Here is an 18,431-nt window from a genome sequence, read left to right on the forward strand (position 1 = left end):
TGATTTTTTTTTTAGGAGTCATACAAGCCCTACCTGTGTCTATACTGTCAACCAACCATTTACACTGTACATCAACCACTTGTACACTCGGGGTGATTTATAGTAGCTAATTAATCCCATGGCTTTGGGGTTGGGGGAAACCCAAATACTGTGAGAGACCATACATGTACAAATTCCTCACAGCAAATCCAATTCTTGATTGAACCGGGGTCTCAGGCCCAGAGGCAGTGGCTTTTCTTGTTTTATATTTGCAGAATTTTGATACATGGGGGTGCTGAACAAAATATGCAATGAAATTGTATCTTAACATTGCACAACTTTTAATTACTACAACGGTAATGTATTTGCCCGTTCTCTCTGAAATATGTTGAGTTTGTGAGGCTAACGATATTAATGTTGAGTATCAAGACTTCAGGATCTCGTTTGGAAAACTGAACTTCAAAAATGCAACCAGCCATTTGTTACAGGTAATTGCTTTCAACATTCAATGCAATAAATCCGTAGCTTCATTGATGGAGCTGAGATTAATTCACCACATCCATTGCCATCTTCCAGTGTGCTGGATATAGTGCAAGATCATTTATTGGTTTTCTATGTTAAATAAATATTGCATGTTGAAACTGTCTATTCTATCACTTTGTTGGTTTAGTTTGCAGCTAGGGCTTAGTGATTAGATAAGATTTCTTTTTTATGTTTGTGATACTTGGGCAATGTCTATTTTCTTGTAGATGTTAATGTACATTTTAAATATTGGAGGAACTGACGGGCATCATCTGTGGAGGGAAATAAACAGTTGATATTGCAAGGGTAGTAGCTGGATTTTTGCTGCTTGGATGTAATCACCTGGCTCTTGAATGGTGTGAATGACACCCCAGGCCTGCATGTTGTCTGGGTCTTGCTGCATTTGGATGTGGACTGATACTTTCTGTAAGGAGTCTTGAATGGTGTTGAAACACACTGTCGCCATCAGTGGACATCCCTATTGAGCTTGTGATTGAAAGGACCATTGAAGCAACTGAAGATGTTTAGGGTGTTGGGGTTCCATCCTGAGGTATGGTCTTGTGGGTCTTGTTCTGTGGTCCTCTGCTTAGAATGCATGTAGTCCTGTGCTGCAGCTTCACCTGTTTAGAAGAATATAAACTATACCATCCAATGATTTTAACATTAGTTTTACTCATTAACTCCTGTAGCTAATGCTTTGAATCACTTCAAAAATATCAGTAAGATTTTTATCTTAAGCAACTATGAAAAAGGTTTTGTATTTGAAGTAAAGCTGGGGTCATACAATAAATAATAGTGCAGCGATTTTCTCTTGTATGTTCACTGGAACTTCATGTTTGGTGCTTTTGGTCCAAGAATTGAGGTGGGGGAGGAATGAGTCAAGGTTCAAAGGGAACTCCAAATGTAAAATGGTATAATGTTAATATAGTTCTGCTCCTACCCACCAAGCTTCTTAGTCCGCAAAAGGAAATGTCTCATCTATTGTGCATAGTATGAATAGCTTTCCCTATGTGCAAACAATGATTGGAAGTTTTAACAGTAAAAATGTGCTTCTGATTGTCTCAAATTGTACAGCATTCTGAACCACTAGAGGCTTTTGCATAATTTTGACCATAATGTGCTGTCATTCACGTGACTTCACTATTACTGTTCGCTTTTGACGTTCAAAGTAAATTTATCATCAAAATACATATAATGTGCCCATTTACAACCCTGAGAATCATTTTCTGGTGGGCATACACAGTACATTAAAGAAGCAATGGAATTGATGAAAGATTGCACCCAACAGGTGCAAACAACCAATGTGCAAAAGACAATAAACTACAAACACAAATAATAATAATAAATATCAAGCACATGAGAAGTCCTTTAATAGTGAGTCCATAGGTTGTGCTGCTAAAGTTCCTTCCAATTCAATAGTCTGATGGTTGAGGGGTAAGAACTGTTCCTGGACCTAGTAGTGTGGGTCCTGAGGCTCCTGTACCTCAATGAAGCATCATTTCCGTGTAGCATCAGCATCTTGGAAGGTGGATTCACTAAGATTGCTTGCGATGTTTATATAAAGTCCACAGGGATTTTGTATGTAATAGGGATAACAAGACTGACAAGTGTTGATATTTCCTCTCCTTGTCCTGGTATTTCAAGTTCATCCAGAAGTCATTCTTTCTCCCCACTCTGATGCCCATTGGCAAATGGTCATATGAATGGAATTGATTGTATTACTGAAATACAAATGAAAAACGAACAGAATAGGGCCAGAACTATAAACAGAAGCAAGAGTCCACAGAATGCACTTTCACTCATTGGTGTTTGGCTCACTTGATTTTCTGCAGGGATCATGTTGGTAAGGTTCAACATATAACCAAGTGACCAGCCTATACTGTTGTTTCCCACCTGCAACAGGAAAGTATCAATGGGTGATTAAAATATGTTTCATTTCTGTAGCACCCAAAGGTTTCAGAAGACTACATTGATATTCATAGTGCCACTTCTACCTCTAGGTTGATTGAATATATAGCAGCTATATGTGATACTACCTGGTGGCTTCCAACTTTTTTATAATAGACACCATCCTCAATAAAATACTGTTCTTGGACTATTCATGATTTAGACTCATTTCATTCACCGGTTCCACATGCACCTGCTCTAGTTTTGGATGAATTGCTTTATTACATATGAAGTACAGCGAAAAACCATTTTGCATGCCATCCATGTGTATTTTTTACACAAGAACAATAGTGTTGAGTTACGGAACCTATGGTATACAGACAGTAAGCTTCAAGGTAGATTGAGGTCAAGCGTCTATCTTCACACTAAGGGGCAATAAGAGTCATAACAGCATGTAATATCTGAGTTTGGTGGTAGGTGCTTTCAAGTTGTCTTAAGCCTGATGGGCATTAAGGCCTTTTTTTCCCATGATGTTTCAGAGCACTGTTACAAATTAAATTTGGCACCATGTTAGGAGAGAGAACTTAGTCTAAGGAAGCAAAGGTTTACAGGCAACTGGAAATTATAAGTGAGACTTGGAAAGAGAGAAATCTTGGAGCCCAAGTTAAGATCTCTTAGTGGCCTTCAATTATTTTTATTTTCTTTGTAATTTCCTCCAGACCTCCAGTTTCTGAAGAGATGCTGTACAAACTAAACTCACCATTGATTAGATCATTCATTGTGGAATTCTTAACTGGTGTAGATTTCAGATTCTGAAAAGATATCAATGTGTCTGCTAAAAAAAATTTAAGAGCTTTGAAGTTCAACCATAGTGCCAGTATGTTAGTTTCTACCTACCAGTTTAGAAACCTTTAAGTTAACATGAAATATCTTTTTGGTGCTATGTAACAACCACCTGCTGCAAAATTTGATGCTAGCTGACTGGGGGGGGTGGGGGGGGGGTGTCATTTACTGATGTCTACCAGTTACCTTTTACACCCACTTCTGTTGTAATGAGCTAACTTCTACAATTTAGTCAGCTAATGTTCAACTTCTGCTGCCAATCTATCAGGTTAACAGGACTTACAACTATTACGACTGGGGAAGAAAAAGAACATCTAGTTGATAACAAACTTACTGTATCTAACCTCCTATAGCTAAACAACTATCCATAGGTTCAAGATTATTCAATAAATAAGTAAGTTATTTCCAGTATAGAATTGTAAAGGCAAACAAATAATTGTTAGTCCGGATCTGATGCAGCCTTTAAAAACACAAGTAAATAATGAAAATGACAAATATAAATACATATCTATAGGTATACACATTGATTATATGCACATAAAGTAAAGTGACAGTAGGTACAACTGCCTCTGCATAAGGGACTGATGGGAAATGATAAAATAGTGGGGTGGGTTAGTAGTTGGAGGTGTTGATCAACCTTGCTGCTGGGGGAAAGTCTAGTGGTCCTAGTGTGGATGCTATGTAGCCTCGTCCTTGATGGGAGTGGGACAAACAATTTATGAACAGAGTGAGTGAAGTCCTTTGTGATAGCTGGCCTTTTTCCAACACCCTTCTGTATATATGTCCTTGATGGTGGGTAGACTGGTGTTGGTGATGCCTTCCTGTCCACCACATTGCAGTTTTCATACCATGCAGTAATACAGTATGTAGGGTGCTTTCTACTGTGTATTTGTAGAAGGTCATGATATTGCTGTACATATTCCAGCTTTCTTCAGCCTCCTAGAACATTATTAATAGAGATTTCTTGATTGCATAGGTTTCGTAAGATGTGCATTCCCAGGAACTTAAAAACTGCTCGTAGTTTCCACTGCTTCTCTGCTGATGTAAGAGGGGTGTGAGTTCTTCTGAAGTCAATAACCATCTACTTTTGTCTTTTTGCCATTGAGGAAGAGGTTATTTGCCTGGATGAACTGCTAAGCTTTTCCATTGCCTTTGTATGTTCCAGATTTCCAGCAGCTGCAGTTTCTGCTAAATATAATATTCTTTATAAACTTCAGCTATCTCCTACAGGATTCTACCATCAGGCACATCATTCACTCTTGTGTTCTCTCTGCTCTCCTTCTCTGTGGGGATCACTCTCTCCATGATTCCCTCATCTGCTCATCCCTCCACCAATTCCCTTTCTCCAAACACTCATCCCTGTAGTGACACAAAGTGTTATGTCTGCTCCTACACCACCTCCCTTACCACCATCAGCCCTTCCAGGTGAGGCAGTCTTTCACATGTGAATCTGTGTTACTTAGTGCTCCCACTTCTCTACGTCGGTGAGACCAGACACAGGTTGGGTACCCTTGCTTTTTTCTTGCACCAACATGTCTGCCCTCAGCCTCCACTGCCAGGTCGAGGCTAAATGCAAATTAGAGAAACAGCACCTCATATTCCCCCGGGTGACCTGCAACCTGATGGCAAGAACACTGAATTCTCAGACTTCTGGTATCTGCTTCCTTCTCCCCTTCCACTTCCATTACTCTCTCTCCATCTGTCCATCACCCACATATTCCTCCCACTGGTTACCTTCCCCATCTCCCTCTTTATTCCACGTCCCACTGAACTCTCCTCATTTTCAGCCTTTGTCACTTTCACCTATCACCTCCCAGATTGTGACATCATTCCTGTTCTTGCTCCCTCCCTATCACCACCACCCCACCGTCACATGGATTCACGTATCACATTCCAGCTCTTGCTTCACCGTCCCCCTCCAGCTTGTTGTACAAGTTGCCTCTCCCTTGTCCAGATGAAGGATCTCAACCCAAAATATTGACTCTCCATTTTCCTCCCTAGATGTTACTCGACCAGCTGAGTTCCTCCAGCACCTTTGTGTTGCTCTAGACCAGTGGTTCCCTAAGTGGGTGATATCGCCCCTCCCAGAGGCGGTGGGACTTCATAAGAGGGTGATAAAGATTAAGGGGGGTTGGGGGTGGACACTTGGGAGCAAGGGGCAACTGAGGGATTTGATCCTGTGTGCCTTATAATTGATTACAGTGATCAATCAGTTAATAACTCATTGGGGTGATTGATAAGTTCATGGCCTAAGGTAGAAGGAGATGAGTTATTAACTTCAAACTTTCTGTATAATCGCTCAAAGAGTTGACCTGCATGTGCATGTAATGAGAGCTGTATAACTCATCTCCTTCTACCTTAGACCACAAACTTATCAATCACCCCTGCTGTGGACACTTTCTAGAGGTTCAAGATCCGTAGGCTCCACGACCGCTGGACTAAGTGTGTAAATGTAGGAGGGGACTGTGTTGAAAAATAAATGTGCTAGGTTTTCTGAAATTGACTCCTTCTACCTTAGGCCACGAACATATCAATCAGCCCTCAAACCTTCAAAAGGTGATGCCTCAGAAAGGCGGCATCCATCATTAAGGACCTTCATCACCCAGGACGTGCCCTCGTCTCATTGCTACCATCAAGGGGGAGGTACAGGAGCCTGAAGACACACTCAACGTTTCAGGAACAGCTTCTTCCCCTCCATCAGATTTCTGAATGGTCAATAAACCCATGAACACTTCCTCAATACTTCTTTTCCCTCTCTTTTTGTGCTGCCTACTTAATTATTTTTATATATACTTTTATTGTAATTTATAGTTTTTATGAATATATGTTGCAATGTACTGCTGCCTCAAAACAACAAATTTCATGACGTATGCTGGCGATATTAAACCTGATTTTGATTCTGTTTTTCTCTTGTTATATAACTAAATCAGTTCTACATATTTTTACATTGTCAATTGTCCAGAAAATATAAATTTGGCACTCAAATCCTGGATTACAAGTTTTACAATGACGAGATATCTTTGAGAGTGCACAGAAGATTGATTAAAATAAACAAATTCATTTCAATTATGCCAATAGATCTTGGAACTCTAGGTGAATGAAAGAAGACAAAATTCCACACACCTCAACACATCTGCAAAATTAATTGAATATGTTACAGGCGCGGCTGTGTGCAGTGAGCCATTTCACTCTTGATATTATTCCATTCAATAAGCTCATTGAAATGGTGAGATGAATCTCCCTTCCAAAGTGTCTCAGTAACATGCCCTGATGATGAGTGAAGATTATTTCCATCCTCTTTCATCAGGGTTAGAATTTGTAGGAACTAAAATCTAAGTCCTATGAAATACATCACAAACAGCACATAACATAAGTGGAGCTGTAAAAACAATGTTTTTTGTACTTGCCTGTTTCTGGAAATTAATATTGGTCCAAGTCCGTTGATTAAACTTGTAACCTTTCACGAGTAGAACAAAGATGTAATAGGCATTGAAACAAAATGCTTTGCGATACAGGTCTGGCACATTTGGCAGCAACTGTTGGACCTGCAAGATAGATCTTTTAGGTTATATGTAGAGTAATGGTCATGAAGTGCTTTTATATGGACTGCCAACACAGATGCCTTGTGCAGGAAGGCACAGAGTCGAATGTACTTCCTAAGAAGGTTGGCGTCATTCAATGTCTGCAGTGAGATGCTGAAGATGTTCTATAGGTCAGTTGTGGAGAGCGCCCTCTTCTTTGTGGTGGCATGTTGGGGAGGAAGCATTAAGAAGAGGGACGCCTCACGTCTTAATAAGCTGGTAAGGAAGGCGGGCTCTGTCGTGGGCAAAGGACTGGAGAGTTTAACATCGGTAGCTGAGCGAAGGGCGCTGAGTAGGCTACGGTCAATTATGGATAACTCTGAACATCCTCTACATAGCACCATCCAGAGACAGAGAAGCAGTTTCAGTGACAGGTTACTATCGATGCAATGCTCCTCAGACAGGATGAAGAGGTCAATACTCCCCAATGCCATTAGGCTTTACAATTCTACCTCCAGGACTTAAGAACTTTTTAAAAGCTATTAATGCTTTTTGAGACGGTGATTTAGATGCTTATCATATTTTTTACTGAGTTAAGTATTGTATGTAATTAGTTTTGCTACAGCAAGTGTATGGGACATTGGAAAAAAGTTGAATTTCCCCATGGGGATGAATAAAGTATCTATCTATCTATCTATCTATCACTGTCAATTAATATTTGATTTGTTAGATGTGTACCCTATCTTTAAAATGCAGTATTTCAGAAGTGATTTACATAAGCAGTGTATCATGGGCCATGCCTGTTTCCTTTTGAAACAACACTCAACACCTGACACATGCTTCTCCTGTGTAATAAGTCTATCCATTAGAGACATGAAGAATGATCTCTGTCAGTGGTACCAAAGCAGACAAGCTCACAGCACTGTGTCAATTAAGGCACTCTGTCAATTTAAGTGAATGAGAAACAGTTTTGAATTCCATCACTCACTTGATTCCAGTTTTTCCTACAGAAAGACCGGACTGTTGAATGGAAAACATCTATGGAAAATGATCCAGTTAAGTTCAAGGCTTCCATTGTATCAGAGAAACCAGAAAAGGCCTAGATAAAGAGAAATAAATTCATGACTTGAGCAATATAAGGAAATCAAATTGTGACATTCCATTTAGTTAGTAACCTACCACAAATTTGCCTTGTAACAGTCGATTGATTGGAACAAGACGCTCTCTCCAGCTGCCTTTAACGTAGGAAGATCTAAAGTTAAATATTGATAACAATTGGTGGCGGCACTGAATAGGATCTCCAGTCCCAACGAGAGTGATATTATTGTCAGCATCATAGTCCTTTTGTAACTTTGCTCCAATGCATGAACTTCCAAGGACTTCCTCCATTGGTAGAATCATGGTGTAGTGTAAGGGAAGGCAAGGGTCTTCAATGGATGATTTATTGGCAGATTTCTGGGTTTATGAAACATAAATATGTGAAAATATGTACATGCTTAAGCAATAATAGATCTTATAAAAATAAAACAAAGAACTTGTATTTTATAGCACTTTAAGAGATTGAGTTGAACACATAGATACAAGTGAAAAATTTAACAGCAGTTACTCAGCCCCATGAGTCTGCTGTGCCTATTTGAATAGGATCAGATTTGATATCACTGACTTGTATTACATTTTGCAGCAGCAATTACTATAAACTACAAAAATAAAGACTAACATGGCTGTGCTGATGGGCTCATCAACCATTCAGAAATCTGATGGCTGAGGGGAATAAGCTGTTTCTGATTCATTCAGTATGGGTCTTCAGATTCCTGATCCACCTCCACAACGATAGTAATGAGAAGAGGACATCCATCTATCACCAGCTGTGCCTTCTGCAGCCTCTTGTGATCCCATGTTTTAGAGCTTCCATATCAGGCTGTGCTGCAACTGATCAGATGCCTATGCAAAAGTAATCTCTGCATTTCTGTCTACCCACAGTGACCTTTCACCAGCTTGCTTGACAACTATCCATCCATTTCTGCCTTAACAATACTTAAAAGACTGTCAATACTGAGGGAAAGCAAATGGTCCTATCTGCATTAGATGAGTTCTCAAAGAGACCTGCTGTGCTAAGCCCTGTCAAGATACATTGTCAGAATGGATGTAGATACTTTCAGGCATGAGGTACAGGAGCCTGAAGTCTCACTAAACTAGGTTCAATAGTGGCTTCATCCTTTCAAATGTCCAGTTCTTGGACCAACTAGCACAACCCTACTCATCTTAGTTTAGCAACATTATGACCACTTTGATCATTTTGCACTAAAGTAGACCCTTTTGTTCTAATTTTGTTCTTTCTTTTAAAAATCATGTATAATTTATATTTTCCTTGTGACTGCTGTGTATATGATGCGATGGGCCCGTAATGTTGCTGCAGGTAAGTTTTTCATTGCACCTGTGCCTATGACCAGCAACTTGACTTTGACTCCAGAACTGGTGCTGTTAAAGTAAGGTCTGTCTTCTCTGGTGAGCAAAAAAGATTCCATCACAATTTTGAAAGTGCAAGTGAGCTCCTCATGACCGATTTTTAATATTAGTGCATACTGATGACGAATCTTGATCTGGTCACTATCAGATTGCTATTACAGGTGCTTGCTTTCTACTTCACAACCATGACTACCTTTCAAACTTATCTATGAAACATTTAGAATGTCCTACTGTGTTGAAAGATGTTTTAGATGTGTGAGCCTTTAAAGGTTTTGAAACACTGGAAAAACGCTTGCAGCTAGTCTGAACTCTTAGAGGTTTTACCTGAATGAGATTTGCCCAATAAATGTTCTCAGCTTCATCTCGTCCATAACAGCCCAGGCTTTCAATGTAGACTTCATATTTGTTATTATACAGTGTGATTTCTGTAATCTCGTACTTGCGTGAACGCATCTTGGGGACAAATGCTATTTCTGTCGAAGCTCCACCCAGATCCAGAGTACCTTTGGTCTTTACAGTGAAAGGTCGATTTAGTTGTTTCCAAATACGTCTCTGCCAAGGGTTTTGGGTGAGAAAACAGAGGATTGAGATGAGCATCAATAATGTTGGGCCAAGACAATGTCAAATTGCGGTTATATGGTGATAATGCAAAGTGTTTCTGTAATGCCCCAAGATGTGCAAACAAACAAAATTTGTCATTGAGCCACGTTAACACAGGGGAGCATTTTGTATAGCTGTTAGGTAGCTCTTTATAAATAGCACAAGGAAAAGTTGGAAGCTTTGCTTCATCTCAGAAGAGGGGTCCTAGCTTCAAGCCACACTCCTGAGACTTGCACACATAACTTTAACTGTGGTACAAGGGAAATGCTACAATCTTTGTACATACAGTATTATCCTTTGGAAATAATGTTTGACAGAGGTCCCGGCTCCTCTCGCAAACATAAAAGATCCCAAAGCAGCATAATAAAGAAGATCATCCAGACTCTCCCTTACATTGTAGTTCATATTCATTGCTAACTTGACCCTCAAGCAGATCCACTGGTGATGAAGGCTGTCCCATTTAGGAAAGCTAACTGTATGCTTGTCAATAGAATCCATGTTGTAACCATGTATTATTATTGGCTGCATGAGCTTCCTGGATATGATGGGCCATGTCTATAAGCAACTTGGTTTCTAAACTGGCACACCCTAAGCAAGAATCTCCATAAGACATAAGTGTGTCTTGTCCTGTGTAATAACTTTATCCGGTAAAGACATTTAAAAAGACCGCTCCCATTGGGATGTCATAGTAGTTAAAGTATTTACAAATGCTAGATCTTTCTCCGATAGAGCACCCTGCCCAGCGCTCTGTGCCTAGGTATTAATGTACAAAGGCGAGTCTGTGCCACTGGCAGCGGTTAAAGGAAGAGGGCTAGCAGATCCTCCATGGTCTCACTCTACCAGAAATATTTCCGCTGCCCTTTACATCTTCCTCCGAAACTTAAAATTAACATAGTTGCTCACTTGTCCGTTCAGATACTGGGTCTTCAACCTGAGAAATCAACTCTGCTTCTCTTTCCATAGATGCTGCTTGACCTGCTTTTAATCCACTCACAACATTCCCTACCTCATGAATGTAACTTTGACAAACCTGGCGGAAGTTACCCAGTAAATAATTCGCCGTAATCCATCCATAGGCCCCTTCCTCTTTCCCTGAGATAATTTGAGCACCTTTAAAATCAAATGGTGAGGAGCGGAGGTAGTTTTCAATGGCAGAGAGGATCATGGTTGAGGCAGATGAGTTCTGTGTTCTGACAGATGGAACAGAAGAGGTGAAACCAAGTTAAAGACATGTACACCTTTTACATTTGGAACAAGTAAGATTGTGAAGGGGCTAGACAGAGTAAACATTGAGAACATGGGAACTATTGAGAACTATCATGGGACAGTACAGAACCAGAGGGCATAGTGTCAGAATAAAGTAGCATCCATTTAAATCTGATGAGAAAGAATTATTTCTCTCAGAGAGCGAGTCTTTGGATCTTCTTAGTGTAGTGCTGAGCCAAAGGCTACGGGGAAAATGCAAGAATGTGACCTGAGGAATGTCGGATTAGCCATAATCGTATTGATTGGAGACCGTGCAAGGGATTAAATGACCCCCTCCTCTTAAGAAAAATCCTTGGCAAGTAGGATTAATGAGAGCCCCAAGGCATTCCATGCATACACTGTGAGCAAGATGATAATCAAGGATAAAGGAGGAAACATGTACTTCAAAGTGGAGAATGCAGATGAGGTCCTAAATGGGTGCTTTGTGTTGATATTTACCAAGGAGATAATAGTGAGATTTGTATGGAATGTGCTAATATACTGGGGCATTTAGAGATAAAGAAAGTGTTGGCATTGAGTCTCTTGAAGAAAGTTAAAGCGGATGTCCCCAGAGTCTGATGGGACATACCCAGATTATTGAGAGGTGCAAGGGTGAGATAGCTGTAACCTTGACCAAGATCTTCATTTTCTCTAGCAACAGGTGAAGTCCCAGAGGACTAGCAAGTAGCTAACGTCGTTTTGATATTCTAGAAGGGAAATAGGAATAATCCTGGAAACTATAGACTGGTGAGCCTCACATCAGTGAACCTGTATGAGAGGATTCTTAGAGATAGGATTTATGAACATTTGGGAAACCATGGTCTGAATAGGGATAGACAGTATGGCTTTGTGTGGGCCAAGCCATGACCTGGTAACCTGATTGAGTTTTTAGAGGAGGTGATGAAGGTGACTGATGAAGATAGAGGTGTGGATGTAGTCTACAAAGTCCCTCTTGGTAGGCTCATCCAGAAGATTCAGATACATAGAATTCCTAGTGACTTGGCCTTTTGGATTCAGAATTGGCTTGATCATAGAAGACAGATGGTAGTGGTCAATTGGACTTACTCTGGCTGGAGGTACATGAGTAGTGGTGTTTCACAGAGAATGGAGGGACGTAGACGTTATGTAGGCAGGGGAGATTAATTTAGTCAGGCATTTAATTCTTGTTTAATTAGTGTGGCACTGCTAAGTGGATGGAAGGACCTGTTCTTGTGCTGTAGTATTCTGTATTCTATTATGGCCTTATTTCCTCCAAAATCCCAGTGTTTTTTGAATGACTTAGTCTTTTCACTTTGCAGTGTGATGTTGTTTAAGTAAATGTTCTTATTATCTTACCGGAGTAGTCGCATTCCTGCACTAGCTCCAAAATAGAGTGGCGTAGCATTGTGCTTCTCTGCTGGGATCTCTTCTATTGTTTTATTGAGGCACTGCTCTAATGAAGAAGCTGCCTCCACTGGGTTGTAGTCAAAATCGGAAATGGCTGATCCTGCGAATGGGAAGACATAGACTTTAAAGAATCCTAAAGTCCTTAGGCCTTCCCAAAGCATAATTTGTCACATCCACCTACCATTTTCCAGTGTCTCCCATTACTCTCATTCCCCCTTCTCAACTGGGTCCATTATATCTCGTTAGCTCCTGCTCTGCTCCTTCCCTTCACCCTGGTTATCAACGCAGCTGAAAAATCTTGACCTGAAATATCGACTATCCACTGAATCCCTCAGCATCTTGTGTGTTGTTACTCATAATGAAGTCCTGTATGTCACACCTTAGGCGTGGCCAGCTCCATAAATAATTGTACAAAAATCACAGCGTCGACTTAAGTGATGCTGTTTGGGATATCATAGAGAATTCCCTTGCACTCCTCAAAGTAATGGTATTGGATCTCTTTGTGTTCAACTGATAGGAACCCGTAACTGCAATACCATTTTCCTTTTGAAAGGTGGTACCCCCTAACCCTTAAGAACTCCCTCTATGCTTCATTGAATGTGTAAACCCAGAATTTTTTACACAGGCCCAAGTCCATGACCTTCTAACTCAGTCAAGGGCACTGTCCAAAAGAAACAGTTGCCCCTCCTGTCGGTGTAGCCTTTATGAAAAGCCCCCATTGCCAAAGTGAATGAGCAACCTGAAATCTGATCGGCAGCTAATGCTAGTTTTCCTTTCCTGCTCTCACGTTCTCCCCACCAAGTCTTTAAATTTCGTGAATTAATTGTCTCTTTTAACCAATGAGAGGTACGTTTGAAATGTATTTGAGTTCCGCACCTTCAATTTTACATTTGTACTTTTCACTGACGACACCAGTGTTGTTCTCCTTTTCCGCTGGCCAGTAATAAACATAAACAGTTGTACTCGAGGCTCCAGCGTCGAAGACAATTCCATACTTGAAAAGATGCACAGTTAGGACATAGTAAGGGATCGTTAAAAGTACAATTAACAACAGGTGATACGATATAGTTGGATTGTAGTTAGATGCAGTTGTAATATAGATTCAATTAGGTCATGGTTGTATAGGGCAGAGCTTTAGATCATTTAGGGTACATTTAGATGTTGTTATTGTGTTGGTAGTTGGATATAAATGGAGTACAAGAAGATACAGTTAGATTATAGTAAGATACAGTCTACGTCAATGTTTAATGTGTGGTAGTAATATTTCCCATTACATTTCTATGTCAACAGACACAACATGGTTATAGTGTTCATGTCCTAGTTGGCCATGCAGACCATCTGGTTCCCCTATCTATTCACCCTCCAATGTTTATCCCCTTCATTCACTTCTCCCACTTCCTTCCTTCCTTTCCTTGACTGAGGTTGAAATTGCCTCCACAACCTGCATACGTTGTGGCTTCTAGACCCGACTCCTCTCAGCCCTCTGGCTGTAACCACATGGCTGCATTGATTCCTTCTCACATCCCAAAGGTGTACGGATTGGTATGTTAATTGGTCACTGTACGCTGACTGGTTGTGTGAGAGTTACTGATGGAATCGGAGGAGTTTGAGGAGAGTAAAATAATGTCAGTGTAGGATTCGTTCCCAGGAATGCAGGAGGTTGAAGGCTGGCCTGCTAGAGGTACAGTATCTAAGAATATGAGGGCATATACAGTGTAAAAGCACCTCAACCTTCCTTTCCCAGGCAGGAGGTTTTAAAAACAAGACAGCACTGGTTTAAGATCGGAGATGAGAGATTTAAAAAGCATATCGGGGCAGCTTCTTCATGTGGGCGCGTATCTGGAATGAGCTCTAATAAATTGCAGTCGAGTCAGGCACAATGACAATGTTTAGAAGGCATCTGGACAAGTAGACGGACAGGAGAGGTTTAGTGGGCTACGGACCAACCATGAGCAGCTGGAACCAGCCAGCTGGCATGAGTGTGTTGGGCCAAAGGGCCTGTTTCCATGACTGGTTTCCTGGGCTGAAAGGCCCATTTCCTCACTGGATGAGTCCACGTCCACTCTGAGTCGACCCCACCCCAACTCATTCACGAGTGCGCGCTTGCACCTCCTGCCCAGCTGCAAAGAGCGACCTACCTTCAGCCCAACAGGGATCGTATCATTCTTGAAGTGCAGGATGGCAATAACCATGATAGCGATGACACTGCTCAGAAGGATTATGATCGCTGCTAAAATTGGTCTCTTCAGCTCCATCATTCAGCCTCCCTGTGCAAAGTGGCAAAAGTTTAAATTGATAAATTGGTTCATCATTGACACATACACTGGGGTACAGTACAAAACTTAATTTTGCATGATGTCTGTACAAATTATTGCATCACATCAGTGCATTGAGTTGGCGCAAGGGAGAAGCAGTAACAGACCATAGAATAAAGTGCGACAGGTACAGAAAATGTGCAGTACAGGCAGACAACAAGTTTCAAGGCCGTAACAAGACTGATTGTGAGGTCAAGAGTCCGTTCATCATACGAGTAGACTGCAATAGTCTGGGAATAACTACAAATAAAGAGCAGCCTCTCGCTTACTGAATTAGTGGCAGTTTTACTAGCTGTTTGATTCCAAAGAGATCAGTGTAGTTTGATGGGAAAATTAACCCAATCACAAAATCTTCCGAAAACAAGACTAACCAGCTGTAAAAACAGATGGGGCTACACGTGCATGAATTATTAAATAACATAGTTCATTAAAGCAACTCAAACTTAAGGAAGTTCTGAGGGTTCATTCTGACTAGCAATTTGGAAAACAAAGGAAGTTGCTTAAAGCGTGTATCTACCTCACATTCCTGGCAAAAGTGGCTGATTTTGGTTACTGGGTTTGATTGACATTTACATTTAAGGCTTTGGACAGCTCTTAAAGGTGCACTATAATAACAGTGTCTATTTTGCAGACTGGAAATCCTGACACAAAACTGTATGTAGCATGATTAGATATTAGTGGCAGACTGCTCTGCATGTCATTGCAAGAGAATTAATCATCTTGCAATAACACTGTCTTAATCATACAACTGCAATGTGAGAGGATCAGTGGGTCCAATCTCCCACTGCTTTTTCTGCTGTGTACTGGATGACTATATTGTTGATCAGCTTTGTATTTAATTTTATCAGAGTTGTGACCTCAGGGGTCTGTGGGCAATGGATGGTGTTCCCTGGTCCATACCATTCGAGTATTGTCTGGGTCATGTCTTCTGGAAGCTTTGTCCAGGAGTTTGCGCTGCCCGGACCTCTGTCTAGACTGGTTTGTGCAGAAATAATTTGGACTGAGCTGTCTGAAGCATTGCTCGACTCTCTACGTGTGCTGCCTGGGGGTTGTGTCTGAACTGCGCAGTCCTAACTGTGCTGATTGGAAACACTGTCTGTACCGTGCTGTCTGGAAACACACCCTGAGCTGAGCTTATAACCTGAACGTCCCAGTTGTACACAATTGCATTCATAAAGAAACCATCTCAAATCTGGTGAGCAGTTCTAAGATGAATTTATGATTGACACAACCTTTGTTTCATTTGGAGTGAGTCCCAGCATCTCGCTCCCTGAGAACTGCCTCTCCCCACATTGAGCTGCAACTGGCTGGCTGGTGTTTCGAAGTGGATCCTCCCCACCGACACTGTTTGTGTGTGCAAGTCCAATTCAGAGTACATGCATTCGTAGGAGTGAGTGAGTGTGTGTGAACTAGTGTGTACACATCTTGAGTGTGTGCGTATGCATACCTGTATGCATGTATTTTTGTATGTACGTGTGTGTGAGGTGTCATGAACTGTAAATGTAACGGTGCACCCCAACACCCAGCCCCTATCCCCAAAACACAGAACTATGCTGTGATAGGACTGGAAGCCCTTTGGAGCATCAGGTACCTCTATGCGTGAGTCTTAACTGTGAACACTGACAATGATCTGACCGTGGGGTCAACACAGCCAAGGCTGATCATATCTTCAGTCAGTGAGAAGAGCCTCTCAGCAAGCAGAGCTGGCCTGCCCTCAATGACCAAGAATCCAACTGTGTCCGCTACGCAAGCTTGTCCTGCATCAGCGATGAACTCGGGGGGAGCGACGGCAACCGGGGAGGATTTGGAGCTTCGGAGCTCACTCCCATGGTTGATGTGAAAGCAGAGATGGGTTTACAGGGCAGCTGGAGAGATGTGAGAGGGGAAAGCGGACTGATGGATGCGGAGGTAGAGGTAGATCAGAGGGACGGCAGGGCAGTGTAGAGCAGAAAACTACAGCTTGGGAGCCAAGCATCCTGACACCGTGCGGCACAGGCTGAAGATTCAATATCTTGATTTCAGCTGCTCTGGACAAGAGTTTTGCAGGAACCAAAGTACTACTGTTAAACACGTCGCTGTGGGGTGGGAGTGTAAGTTGGGCAGAATGTATAACAGCTGGGTGAACATACAAAGGGCAGGTCAATAACAATCAGTGGGCACTTGTCTGACCCTGTTCAAAATCTCAGCATTACTGAAAGATCAAAGTATTGGGGAGCTGATGTTATAATTTATATAAGTCCTCCACCTGCCTCTGCACTCTGAGACCCTTTGCACTTGTTCAATTTACCCAGGAAACCCTAACTGGGTCCAAGAAGCCATTACATGTTAATTGCGGGACCAGTTATAGCACATCAAGTGTTAACGCAAAGTTCTTAGCTTCACCGAGAAACCACAAATTAAATTCTCTGTGCCTGCCACGGTAAAACTAAATATGAAAATTATTTAGAAAAGCACACACTCACCGGTTTTTCAAAGCTTTGACAGTCTGCTGAAGAAGAGGGAGATGTTTTGAAAAGGACGGAGATCAGAGCTGAGCTGAGAGGAGCAGTTTGGTGAGTAGTTTCACTAAGTGAGTTCTAGGCTGTGGAGAGGAGGGTTCCTTCAACCACACCCAACTATAAAGAAGCTGCTGTAGTGATTAGCTGGTGCACTGGTACTGCTACAGAGAGCATGCGTCACCTTATTCTGCTGTTTATTGGGCTAAGCTGGAGAATAACAAATAACCCCTATACGGTCTGTAGGCGTCCTCAAGCCAAGTGACTGTATGGCTCTGAATTGTAGAATCACAACCATTAAACTTATCCCCATCAGTTGATCGGTGAGTTACAGAGGTGTGTGTGCACGCCAGGAGTGACCAGACAAGAGAGTTGCATCTTCTTACACGTGCATTCCCAGAGTTCATCTCCCGTCACCAGCACCCATGAAGCTCAGCCAGTGCTGTGTCGGTCCAGTTGTCGGCAGGGAGCTGCGGCAGGAGGCCAGTTACCTCCTTTCCAGATCCACCGGACAGCTGGGCCCTTTCCAGGAGGCTGGAGTGAGGAGCAGCAGAGGATCGTGTGTCACAGACTGGGGTGTCACAGCACTTCGGGCTGGAATGAGAGGGTGACCAGAGGGACTGTGGATGGAGGGAAGGGCCAGAGGCAGAAGTCAAGTCACTTTTTATTGTCATTTCCACCAAAACTGCTGGTACAGTGCACAGTAAAAACGAGACAACGTTTTTCAGGACCATAGTGCTACATGAAACAGTACAAAAACTAGACTGAACTATGTAAAAACAACACAGAAAAAAACAACACTAGACTACAGACCTACCCAGGACTGCATAAAGTGCACAAAACAGTACAGGCATTACAATAAATAATAAACAAGGCAATAGGCACAGTAGAGGGCAGTAAGTTGGTGTCAGTCCAGTCTCTGGGTATTGAGGAGTCTGATGGCTTGGGGGAAGAAACTGTTACATAGTCTGATCATGAGAGCCCAAATGCTTCGGTGCCTTTTCCCAGATGGCAGGAGGGAGAAGAGTTTGTATGAGGGGTGTTTGCCTTCATAATGCTGTTAGCTTTGCGGATGCAGCGTGTAGTGTAAATGTCTGTAATGGTGGGAAGAGAGACCCTGATGATCTTCTCAGCTGACCTCACTATCCGCTGCAGGGTCTTGCAATCCGAGG

General features: G+C 41.9%; 1 protein-coding gene across 2 annotated transcripts; it reads right to left on the reverse strand.

The window, feature by feature from the left end:
- Window positions 1–1,270: 1,270 nt before the first annotated feature.
- Window positions 1,271–17,356, reverse strand: entpd3 (ectonucleoside triphosphate diphosphohydrolase 3). 2 transcript variants are annotated; one of them, XM_073050207.1, is made up of 11 exons: window positions 17,227–17,356; window positions 14,588–14,716; window positions 13,326–13,443; window positions 12,399–12,549; window positions 10,849–11,008; window positions 9,543–9,770; window positions 7,932–8,207; window positions 7,741–7,851; window positions 6,639–6,776; window positions 2,320–2,394; window positions 1,271–2,222 (listed from the first exon to the last, which is right to left on the reverse strand). In XM_073050207.1, the coding sequence occupies exons 2-11, from the start codon at window positions 14,705–14,707 to the stop codon at window positions 2,220–2,222; spliced, it is 1,380 nt and encodes a 459-aa protein (XP_072906308.1). In that variant the 5' UTR covers window positions 14,708–14,716; window positions 17,227–17,356; the 3' UTR covers window positions 1,271–2,219. The 2 variants fall into 2 exon arrangements, with proteins under 2 accessions (XP_072906308.1, XP_072906305.1); XM_073050204.1 differs by having other exon boundaries at window positions 1,271–2,394.
- Window positions 17,357–18,431: the final 1,075 nt, after the last annotated feature.

The sequence above is a fragment of the Hemitrygon akajei genome, chromosome 1 (assembly GCF_048418815.1).
Source record: "Hemitrygon akajei chromosome 1, sHemAka1.3, whole genome shotgun sequence".
In the NCBI taxonomy this organism is placed as follows: domain Eukaryota; kingdom Metazoa; phylum Chordata; class Chondrichthyes; order Myliobatiformes; family Dasyatidae; genus Hemitrygon; species Hemitrygon akajei.